At 26.8% G+C, this 13163-nt stretch overlaps 1 protein-coding gene across 4 annotated transcripts; it reads right to left on the bottom strand.

The window, feature by feature from the left end:
• Positions 1–1378: 1378 nt before the first annotated feature.
• Positions 1379–12242, bottom strand: LOC111041429. 4 transcript variants are annotated; one of them, XM_022325696.1, is made up of 8 exons: positions 11786–12235; positions 11439–11674; positions 6672–6931; positions 6463–6580; positions 5164–5298; positions 4820–5065; positions 4488–4651; positions 1381–1731 (listed from the first exon to the last, which is right to left on the bottom strand). In XM_022325696.1, exons 1-8 carry the CDS (start codon positions 11928–11930, stop codon positions 1599–1601), a joined length of 1437 nt encoding a protein of 478 aa, XP_022181388.1. In that variant the 5' UTR covers positions 11931–12235; the 3' UTR covers positions 1381–1598. The 4 variants fall into 4 exon arrangements, with proteins under 4 accessions (XP_022181390.1, XP_022181388.1, XP_022181387.1 ...); XM_022325695.1 differs by having other exon boundaries at positions 1381–1740; positions 11786–11930; XM_022325697.1 differs by having other exon boundaries at positions 1382–1728; positions 11786–12234.
• Between the last annotated feature and the right edge of the window lie 921 nt (positions 12243–13163).

Consider the following 13163-nt stretch of genomic DNA (forward strand, 5'->3'; position numbering starts at 1 on the left):
TATAAATTATAATGATATTTTTATCATTTGGGTCAATCGATACATAGAAAAGTTCAGAAACTTGGTTTGTGATAATTTATAAAGAAAATAGAAATTTTCAAAAATATTGCGATATGCTTGATTGATTAGAATCCCTACCATTGAGTACTGGACGAAATGGAATGTATAAAATAAATAATGTCACCAAATGCAGAAGTCCTTTTAACTAATTTTGATTCATATTATAAATTGGTACATGATACCTATAGACAATGATTCGGCAATCAGGATTATGGGGGTCCATAGATATAGTATAGACTATAAGCAAGTGGGTTTAGCTTCTACCTTACATTTAAAAAAAATATTTATGTAACCTATATTTCAACATTTTACATGTTATAGTAGACTTGATGTACTATGTCATAGTATATTTTAAACACTTTGGTGCAACTGGAATGAACCAGTTCTTCTAAAAATGAATTACTTCATAGATAGATACTAAAATATAGTTCAGATTCAGGAATTGACAATAATAAAACATATATTTTAAGTAATTATTAATTTTGTAACGTATATATTTTATGAACATGAAACATAATTATTTGTATAACATTATTGAAAAATAAATAATAATTTATTTCTAACATCAATAAGATAATAAACAGTTGATCATAATAGACAAACAGTGCATTCGAAGCTTATTAATATTATTTGTTGAACAAAATAATCAACATATAACGTGGACATAATGTTATTGGATATAAAAATAGTAACAACACATTTAAAACAGATGTCAAGTAAAAATTTCTTATGAGAAAAATAATATATCTAGTGGTTTTAGTACTAGAAGTTACCATGCATTTTCTATAAAGTAAAATGAATTCTGTCGTAATATATTTAATTGAAAACAGCATAGACATTAAACATTATTAATGCCAAAGTTGGTCTCAAGCTACCTTAAAAGTTACTTATTGATATAAAATATATCAATTAACAGTTAAGACATGCTAGCAGAAATATTTATGGTAAAATATGATATATTCTAAATTGAGAATTAAATATACAGTAATTCTGATGGAAGATTAAACTATTACAGTAAAACACTACATTAAATATTTAGAATACTTAAGAATTTTTTAATTAAAATTATGCATGTGATTTTATTAACTAGTTAGTACAATGGTAACAAAACATTGATTAAAATGTTCATGAGTGTTGTTTTATAAAGTAAATTAAAGTTAAACTATGTATGGCACTACATAAAAAGTACAATAATTAATTTTATTACTAGGAACTCATTAATTCATAATAACAAAATAGCAAATCACACAATTATTGCTATAATAAATAACAGTGATAATAATAAAAGGTGAAAAAAAAAATTCTATAGTACATTTTGTTACTAATTAAAATAGTTTTAATAGAATGTCATTTTGTATCAATAATGTATAATACTAATATGATAATACATTTGAATTATAAACCTAGTAATGAAACTTACATTTTAACAAGGTGTTTGTTGGTATAAGTTTTTTTAAACAGTAAATAAAAACTCAATTACTATCGGAATGTTATGTTGCTGACATATAGTACAAAATAATCTTGATTACAACATACATTTAGTCGGAGAGAGCGTTGTAGATTTTTTGTGCACGAACTCGAATTTCTTCATTTTTATGCTGTTTCATCAGTACTAAGCTTTTTGTGCGTATTTTCTCTACCATATTAACACCATAAATGTTAGCATACCTGCTAAACAAACTGATATATAAAACATTTACATTTACAATTACATTTTATTATTTCATAAAAAACTAATTCTATTACATTAATCAATTGGTGCTTGACCTTTTCAAATAACAAAATATTTAACATTTTATAAGATTTTCTTTATTTCATTTTAAAGACCATGTTTTCAAATTTCTGATATTTTTTGTATTACTCAAGGAGTATCCTGTGGTGATACGAAATTCTATTTTTCAAATGAGAACCCACCTTTTTTACTGAAAATTATTTAAAGAATGATTTTTATGAAAACGTTGATGTATCTAAATCAACATTTCTAATGAGTAGTCTCTGACTTATTACAATTTTTGTACTGAGGATATTAATCCTTAAAAAAGATTTTATGAATATAAAAATGTGGATTATACTATGTTACATGTAGTATTTATTAAAATTGGACAATTTTTGCAAATTATTGTGTTGATAATTCAAGAGTAATTGCTAACTTTTTCAAATCGTCTAAGCTCCCTATCAACTTAACTCATTACCCCAGACATATTATCCTTAAAACACAAAATTACATAACTCAACAACTACTAGCTTGCATTTTGATTTAGATACATCAAAATTCTAAAAAAATATATCTTCTTAATAATAAAAAATAAAAAAGGGAGGTTCCTATTTGAAAAACTGAAGTATGTATTGTCACGGGATCAACTTTAAATGGCACAAAAAATTTTTAATTTTTGAAAAATGGTCTTCAAGTGTAATCAAAAATTACTAAAATCTGAATTTTAATAAATGCATAATTTAAGCATATTTATAAGATGAGCATGCTTAGAGTTTTGCAAGGCGTTTTTTTTTAAAAACAATTTTTAATTATGAACAGAGTGATGAATGCGTAGTTTTACAAAGATATTTATTTGTTTTTAAGTTTTTTTTAAGTGTTAAAAATTTAATATTTTTATTTATGAAATTTTTCAAAATTATAAGATATAAATAATTTTTATACTTAGGCTTGAAAATTGAACACATGATAAGTTAATACATTTTTAATGAGGATGAGTTTGACGACATTGGATATTCATAACATAAATTAACAATTTCTACTTAATTGTTATTTGTTTTGATTCTAAAAACATTAATAATAGAAATTCCAACATTTCATTATTGCTTTAATTATAATTTTTATAGACAGTGAAATTTTAGGATTTGTTTGTGCTCTGTCAAGAATCTGGAAAAATTAAAACAAGATTTCTCATAAGTTGTATAAACAGCAATTTAAAAATGTCGAAGATCCACAATTTTTTTTAAAAATGCCTTCAAAGTTCATTTTTCAAGAAATTAGTAAATTATTTTGTGGTTAGAAATGTAAAAAATGTATAATTTGTATAAGGCTTGAAAATTTAATACAAGGTTCCTAATAAGTAGTACTTGTCATAACTCAGAAAATTATATGATAAATATTACTATTATACATATTTTTATAGATATTTGAAATTCAATTTTTTGATAAAATTGGTAATTAAAACAAATAATAGCAAGTTTAGTTATTCTGATGTAACTCAAAAAATATTATGTTTAGGGACATGACAATTTTTGTTACCACACATATTATTATTTACTACACACAAAAAAATTGTTTCTAAATATTTAGACTCATTTTAAGCAATAACAACTGATAACAGATATCTATTAATTTAATAATAATAAATTATTATAATATAGGTTATATATTATACTATTTGTTTTAGGCAAAAATGTATTCAACTTATGCTTTATCTGTATATATATAAATGAATGCCTGTGTGTCCTTCATGCCTGTCTAAATGGCTGGACCGATTTTGATGACATTCTTTGTGTGTGCTTGAGTGGTTTCCTTTATGATTTAGATTCACTAATGGATCTGGTAGGTCCAACTCGGGAAGGTGCTCGACTGGGGATTTTACGATTTATGGAGGACATTTTTGTTTATAAATAGTTGCTATTAGTTATAAGTGAAATATAAATATATTTAGAAGAAATTAGTATTTTTTTTTGTTAGTTGGTTGCAAATTGGTTAATCGGGCAGATCAGGTACAACCATGCATCAAATCAAATTTTTGCACATTGCATACCAAGGTAGCTGCGTTTCACTTATAGCAAGATTGTAGTCCCTGCAATTTACTTTGCAGATAATAAATATACAAGGTTTATGCTCTCTCCCAATACAAATTGTTGAGAGCACCATCAGGTAAACTTGATACTCAATATAGAGTAGAACGACTTCCAAGTTTTTGTTTTACAATGAAAATGCTTAAAATCTTTTGTCTTACAAGAGAGCAGATTTTTGTTTTACATAATTTTAATGTACCTATACGGCATAACTTGGCCATTCGGGCGAGGCTTCTCAAAGTTTTATTGCATAAAAATGGACGTTTTGATGTTAGTCATACGCTTTGACAAATTTATTCAAACAATAAAAAAACCGACAAAAAAGCAAGGTAAAAAAATTTTAGTGGATAGCTAGGAGCGTACTTTACATGAATTATATGTTTTATTTTGATTGTGGACACGCCAATGAGTAGATATAACTCAGCCATGGCAGGCAATGTGCAAAAATGTAGATTGTTTTTAGATGAGAAAGAAAGTGAGTGATATAAAACTTATTTATGAAAAAAACATATTTTCTAGTAGCATAAGACTAATAAAAAATAAGCTATTTAGTATATACTAATGATTTTTGAAGATTTTGAATAATAATAATGTATTTTACTTAGACTTTGAACAATTTTTACACTTACATAGTATCAGGCGCTGCGGCTTTGTCTTCTACAGGCAAATCTAATACAGGATCTAATTCCATTGCTTTTACGGCATCAGTAAGATTGCTAAATAATGTTACAACTCTAAGTAGAATGTCTTCATTTTCATTCAAGTGCAACATGGACAATAGTTTTTTGGGAGCCTAATACAGTGGAAAACAATATTTATTAATATACTATAGATTATAGCAGATAAAACAAATAAATTTCACATAACATCCTCATCATACTTCTATGTATATTAATTATTAATGGACTAGGTATGATAAAAAAAAACATGACACACACATTATCAATGATAAATAACATACTTGTCCACCTAGAAGATATGGAATCATATCATCATTACAAGATAAGTTGATTAATAGTTTTAAGCATTGAAGAACAACTTTGTTATTTTGACTCTCTAATAAACCGTATAAAGTATGTATAGCTGGTTGCAATTCACTATGCCACATATGGAATACTGCAATGTTGGTCATAGTGGATAAACAGTTGTAAATAATCTCATCCGAATCCATCATTTTCATTAGGGCTAATAACATTGGAATTGTTTCCTGTAAATAATATTAATATAACAATAAAACATAAAAATATACATTAGTACACAGTTAGGTTTTTAAAATTAAAAATTTCCATTTTTTTTTTATCTAACCTTCATTTCTTTTGAATTATTTTTGTTTAAAGCCAAATTCCCCAATGCCACAAGTGCAGTTATTTGAACAGATTCTTCTGGGTGATAAATCAACTGCTGAAGTTGACTCAAGTACCCAGCTTCCCTCATTACTTCCTTAAAATAAAAATCATATGTTTATGTTTTAGGGATAGTCAAAAACCCCTTCATTCTAATTGATTTAAATCCTGTTACTCATCCAATATATAATTTAGAAGATAAATTGTATCATTATACTACAAAGGATGTCCAGAAAGTAAGGTTACAACTTACAACAAGTGTTAAAAATTTAAAAGGCATATATTTTAATGAAATGTAAGGGATATAATATGCCGAAATAAGTATTAATATTTCCTTAAAAATTATAACAAATTTAAAAATATAAAACCAAATGTATTTTTTTCTTGGTTAGCAAACAACTCATAACATAAATCATACATTTTATAGTTAGCTTATTAATTATAACTTATGAGTTCTGAGGTATACTCTATGTGCGAAAGTTTACGGATAACTATTAAATGTGCAAAATTAAGGAGTTAAGACAATGTATTTATCAATAATGTTTTGCCTTAAAGAAGTAGTATGAAATATATTTCCTAATAACTAACTAATATCTTCACACAAAATGTATATTTCATTGAAAATATAACAATAGAATTATATGTTTTTTTAAGCTTAAATAAATGGTTTTAAATGTTTATGGATAAATTAAAAATTAAAAAAAAAAAACACAGCAACCCAGCACACCCTTAATGTATACATGTTTATAATATTAAACATGAAGTTATTAGTGAGTTATTAGTCACATTATTATGAGTTTTCTTAAAATAGTTAATACAATTAATTTATCCATAGCCCTAAATAATAAAGTTTGGTAACAAAATAATGAGTTACACAAATATATTTTGTGCTTTTATTTTGTTAAAAAATAGACATAGTGAACATTTTAAATTGCTGGGCTCATACCATAATATATTTCGCATTTAAATTCTGTGTGTGATAATGAAACTGAACTGTTAATGAATATTAAATCTATTTTTAAAATTATTTTAATACTTCAAGTATACTTGTACATTAGTATAGGAGTTAAAAAAAGTTTAAATTTCTATCAAGGAATGTAAATAGCAAATGTATATATATACAAGCATATACATTTTTAATTTAATTTATAAAGTTGTTCTACTACAAAAAAATATCAAGATAGATAAATATAATTAAATGTTTACATATTGCATGGTTATATATATTAAGGAGTTTGATAAAATAAAATCATACTCATACTTGGTTTGGAGTAAATGTTGCTAAATTACTAACAGTCACAAGTACTTTTTCAAGTACTAGAATATCTCTGGATCCCATCAATAATAATAAATTTTTAGCTTCATTCGGTTCCATAGGTCTTTAAAAATTTGAAAAATAAAATTAGACATTAGTTGTCTATTAAATTATTTTTCAATAAATAACACACTAGTGAAAAATGTCATATTTACCTATTCAACAAAGATGGTTGGTTAATCTTTTCAAATTCTTCCATATCTTGATTAGACTGGCTTACAGAAAGTCTGTGTTCACCTGGTTGCGGGGATTTTCTTCTTAATGACCTACTGGAACTTTTTCTTCTTAACGGTGTGCCAAAATTCGATTCTAATGCATAATTATCACATAGTCTTAGGTTTTCGGTGGATCGACTTCCTAATATATGTCTAGCATCTACAGGACTCATTATTCTAGGTGAATTCCACGGTGACGCCTAATCCATAAAAGTAAAAAAAAAATATAGTTAACTTAAACATAACACTGATACATTTTGTTTTAGTAAAATATTCAAAATAGAATTGAAGTACCCATTAACTATTACATTTTATTAGACAAAGATAGTATTACGAATAAATTACTTCAAATAAGTACCGAATTTTGAATACTTTTTTTGAAAGAAAATAGTTTATCAAAAATACCTCTTTATTATTACAGTTATATACAAAATGTAAGTCAACAACTTAGTCTTATGTTTATTGTACATAAATGAAATTTATACAATTTAGGAAAGTATGACAACCTTAATATAGGAAAGAAATTATTTTATTGCCTCAAATTTTTGTAGTTCATTAGTCAATGTTATTATTAGGGACCGGAATCATTTTCTTTTGCAAATTTTTTTTGAGCCTATGCAGTCAGACAGGGGTTTGACATTTTTATAAATCATGAAACCGGTTAGTAAACGACAAAAGTTTTTTTTGCATATTTGAGAATATTTCCTATAATACAAAATATTAAAGAATATATCGATTAATTTTTATAGATATTCGATTTTTTTTGTTGCAGTGGCGTAAATTATATGTCGGATAATAGTGATATACTGATATGATATTGATATATTATTGTATGATCATTATGCCCTAATTAGTAATGTACTGTAATAGTAAGTAGCCAAAAATCTCCTAGTCAGTCCGTAATTAAATGTAAAACAGTTTTTGACTTAGAAACCATCTAAAACGATCTAATATTTAATAAGGTCCATTTTCTTGTCCTCGTAACATCGATCAAAAGTTTAGAAAAGTCTAATGTGTCTCTTGTTGATTCGATAAATCTAATTGAAAATATAATGGGTCAACTTCAAAAAATACCTGGACCTACTTGGCTACTTATATATAGACAATTTTTCACCGGCTATGATAACTGATTAGCAAAATTCTCCCGTGACTTCAGTTGATGTCGAAAGTTCATTTAGCACGTACAAAAACATATTAACAGACCGTCTTACAAATACGACAACGCATAATATATAACAAAATATATTTGTCAACTGTTTTCAAAAATGTTCTTAATTAAAAATACCTTAAATGTAATATAACATAACCTTAAATAATTTAATCACATTTTTTTTTAACATGTATTATTTTTTATTATGTGCCTATTTATATCCATATATCCAGAATTTATATATTTTTCCATATTATATTTTATTATAAACCTTTTTATATCAGTTTTTTTGTAATATTTTGCATGCATATTTTTAATTCAAGAGAATATATTAACAAAAAAGAATATTTTTTGCATATTTTATTATGATTTTTAAAGAATATTGGAAGAATATTTTCAACTTTTTAAAAGAATATTAGCATCTTATTTTGGCTATTTTAAAAGAATATAATCTCGGCCCCTAGTTATTATACATCGCTATCTTTTAAAATATTAAAAAAAAATCAGTATTGAATATATATATATTTAGCATAGTATTTAGCTGAATCTAAGGATTACAGTATTTTTATTTATAAAATATGTTTATTACATAAGATGTAACGATAAATAATCGTTATCAATAAAAATAAAAATAGTAAAAATGTTAAAATTGTTTAGAACAATAGAATGTTTAATAACACATTATAATATTACACTAAAAAATAAAGTTATTTTTTGAAAAATACAAAATTTATATAGTTATTAACTGTTTTTAGATTGAATTACTTCGATTTAAATTATATCTACTATTCTCTAAAGTAATTTTCACACCACCATATACTCTGTGAATATTTGTCAATTATTGTGCTTTACGAGTTGTAAGGAGGTATTGAATTGTAAAACATGGACATTAGTAATTATAAATGTCACAAAGGTTTGCCATGCAAAAATAAAATTCAGTGATAGGTAACTGTCTATACATTTTAATGACTTAAATTTAGGTGTAAGTATTTTATACTATTATCAGAGGATTTTAGGTTTTTAGTTTTTACACAAACTTATTGACTTTATGCAGGTGAAAGGGGGTGAAAAATGTAGACCAGCGTTTCCCAATCTTTTTCCCTCGCGACACACTATTCCCAACCCATATTTAGCAAAAACCCCACTTGTCACTGACTTATATATGTATACATATTTTTTTTATAGTAGGCTTTCATCATTTAATTATTAATACCAAAGTAGTTGTATATCAGTATATTACTAACTAACAATTTAAAATGGTGCATTTATTTAGGATAAAAAAAATATTATTACAATCATAATTAAAAATATTTCAACATGTTACCGATATTTTACGTAAACGTCTAACCTAACATTAATAATCGTAAAATGTTGGGGCACACCGGTTGAGAAACACTGATGTAGACAATTGATCAAATACAGAACTTGTAGAAAGAAATTTATTTTATGCTTTAAAGCATAATTGGGAGAATAAAGAATATTCAGCCAATATTTTATATTTAAGAATATATTATATTATTAGCTCGTAAAAAAATCATATTTGTTCATTTCTAGTGTTGAAATATTTCATCAATTACATATTTTACACGAAATCATTGTGCAACTATAAGGTATTTTACATTGCAATGTTGACTTATTTTAGTACAATTTCTACATATTTTGAATGCAATTATAATTAAATAATTTACCAGCTTACTAGATATGTAATTTTACTGGGTGATGTCCAGGGTTCAGGACTTATAGCACTAAAAAGAACTAAAATATGCGCCTAAATATAACCCAATAAACTTAAAAATATGCACTAAAAATGAAAAAAAAAAATCACTTAAAAAGTCATTAAAAGAAGGATTTATTTCATATAAATATAAAAAAAATCTGAATTTAAATAAAATTATTAATTAATACATTTAAAAAAATAAAATCTTTAAAAATTGGGCTTTGAATGTTCTAAAAAAAATGTGCACCGGTGCAGTTTATTGATCACTAGATAGATTATTTTTATCATTTGCTGAGCGATACAAATGTAAGAATGTAGATAAGTACACATATCAGAAGTTTTTCAACTAACCATCTCAGATAACTACATGGTTTTCGATTTATTGAGTATTTATAAATCGCATTCATGTGTGTGCAACATTTTTATGATAGATAGCTTTAATTAATGCATTTTTATCAATAATATCCATCAATGGTTAAAAATCGTTAAGTATAACAAAAAAAAAAATGCAAAAACCCCCAAAATATGTAAAAATATAAAATTAAATTTCATATTTGATTTGTCCGTAATATAAAACGTATTTGTACATCACTCTGCTATGTTTTACATCCCCTATGATGGAAATGCAAATGCTATATATCCTGAACCCTAGTGATGTCAATCTGTCTGATATCACTGGAAAATGATAACATGAACTAGGTAATGATATAATTTAATTCCCTTATTAGGGATTATCATCATTTCCTGTAACATATTTATGTATAAAATGCATAGAGACTAATAAAAAAAAGTACTGTTTAAAAGTATTAAATGAATTAAATTTGATACAAGAATAAACAGAAACCAAAAAATAAAATTTTTAATAAGTTGTAGATACCTTATCAAAAAAAAGGCAATTAAAAGTATTGAGAGTATTTATTTCAAGTACATTATAAACAATTTTACTTACGTCCACATACAGGAGTGTGGTACCTCAAGATAATTTTTTTATTAAACGTCCCCTAACTGCTCTAATTGTTAATATTTCAAGTTAATGTATATTAATCATATTGTAGGTATAATAAAGTTATAAATGGGTTCTTTTCTCAACCCTAAATCAACTTCTTCTTCTAAGATCAATTTTTTTTTATAACCAAAAAATGATAAAATCCATATCCATACCCATATCTACGCAATTTAGTATAATATAGATAATAATGTATATAATTACTTAATCTTGGATAAATGATAAAAAACTTATTTCAATTCTTTAAAACTTATTAATTAATGATTTGGTCCGCGATGCATGCAGTACATGCATACCAATTTGGGAAGAATGAATTGTCTTCGACCTCAATACTAAATTGTTGTAAGAATGGACTACACCATTCAATTTTAAACAATATGTAATGTAAAATGACCTTTTTTAATGTCGAACAAAAGATTAAAAATATATAATTGATTTGATAGGCGAAATTAAATTTTATTTATTATTAATTAATGTGTGATTTTATTGTTTTAACTGTCAATATATTTCAATGTTATGAAACTAGTGACTATAATTTCTTCCACAAATTAATTTTTTACCAATTATTAAAGAAGAAATAAACATTGGATCAAGGTGACAAGGTACAACACTTTTCTAATTAATGAAGTGGCATTATTAGATATGACTCAAAATTATTGAAAATGTAAATCATTCATTCATATGATTAGTGTGTAGGTTGTCAGAATATTTGTATAAAACATCCAAGGGGACCATGAACAAAAACAGTTTGAGAACCACTTAACTATACTCTTACATTATTTAATATTTGTATTGGTCATGGAATGTAAACAATGACCTTATGTAAATACAAACCTGTAAGCTTCTAGGTCCATGCAAGGAATGTTTGTTTGAAGGTGTCTGTATAGCCATCATTGTGTCAGCAAACATTCTTGCCCGCAAATTAAGCTCTTTAATTCTTTGCTGTACGGTCATGGGCCGTAGAAACACACGAGTGGTTTCCGAAGTGTCCAAGTTTCCAAGTAAGACATCGGTCTGTGTTGTCTGGGACAGACGGCGAAAATACAGGCGTTGATCCTCATGGTGGCAACCTATATGGGAAACATTAGTTGCTTATTAAATAGAAATTGGCCAGTAAGTGGGAAGACAGTCTCCACTGTTCACAGATTAGTCCAGGCTTACGTGATCGGGCATCAACTTACCATCGTCACTCTTCCGGCCCAGACGTCGTCCAAACGCGTTCTTGGCAACCGAGTATCCGACATACGCAAAACCAGCAAAAATCGCCGAACACACAGCTACTTTGTTGACCGTGTGATCATTGGCAGACGTTGGATTTAATGCCATTTTTAGGTCGAATTAGTGTACCAACACTGACGGAGCACACGCACTATCACTCCAATACCGCTGTCGTATTATACCGATCGTTACGAAGGCGGACAAACGCGACTACTGAAATTCTACGGTACACGATACGTCGACAATCGACAGACACATGTCCGTATATCCAGACCAACGTATCGACGAGACGCGATGTACGTCGGACAGTTTTGAGCCAAGTCGAGGAGTTATAAATTAGGGCGCAGTCCGCGCATCATATTAACGCTCTCCAGAATTTAGACATTTTCGAATAATGATAATCCTTCGTAGTTCATACGAACTACGGACACCGAAATAAACGTCATGTGTGAAATGCAAATGTGTGATAGTGTAGGAGAAAAACGAAAATCATTACTGTTATCAATATTTCGCTCAACTCGTATTTCGGTTCATTGTCGCCACTCGCTACAGCAGTAGTATTCCTAATTCGCATTTCTACAAAATAGGTAAATTAAATTAAATTTTTTTTCTGCATAGTATTATTATTATATTTGTGATTTTTTATACTGAAACAGACAGCACTGCAGCCAGAGGTGGATTCATCTTTTTTTACGAACAAGTAAAAAAGAACACGGAAAAAAAGAACAAAGGAAAAAAAGAACAATTTTTAGAAATTTTAAACAGTGTCCCACTAATAAATATTTTTTTAAAAAAAAATTTTAATATAATGCATAGACACTTATGCTATATTTTTGGTATTATTTATTATAAAAAAAATACGAAACATAAATACAATAAAGCTTAGTATAATAATATAGAGTAAGATGCATTTTTATTACTGGAAATGCCCTGAGTAATCCTAGTGCCCTTATAGTTGACTATAGCCGTAAAGGTTACCATACGTCCGGATTTCGTCCGGACAGTCCGGATTTCAAACACCTGTCCGGATTGGCGTCCGGATTTGAAAAATGTCCGGATTTTATAAAGGTAACCAATAAACGTGGTTATATTGATACAAAAAGTTATGTTTGGTGACAGATTTCCGGGTTCACTCTGTATAAATTAATAATACCTAATTTATATTTATTAGTATATGTTAATTAATTATTATAACATGTTTAACCTAATAACTCTTATGTAGACGTTTTATTTATAGATTTAAATAAAATTGTATTAATGAAAGAACAATACTGTTTAACTTTAATTTTACCCCCCCTCCCCCGGAAACGGAACTGATGTCCGGATTTGGTCTAAAAACAT

The sequence above is a fragment of the Myzus persicae genome, unplaced genomic scaffold (assembly GCF_001856785.1).
Source record: "Myzus persicae strain clone G006 unplaced genomic scaffold, MPER_G0061.0, whole genome shotgun sequence".
Classification (NCBI taxonomy): domain Eukaryota; kingdom Metazoa; phylum Arthropoda; class Insecta; order Hemiptera; family Aphididae; genus Myzus; species Myzus persicae.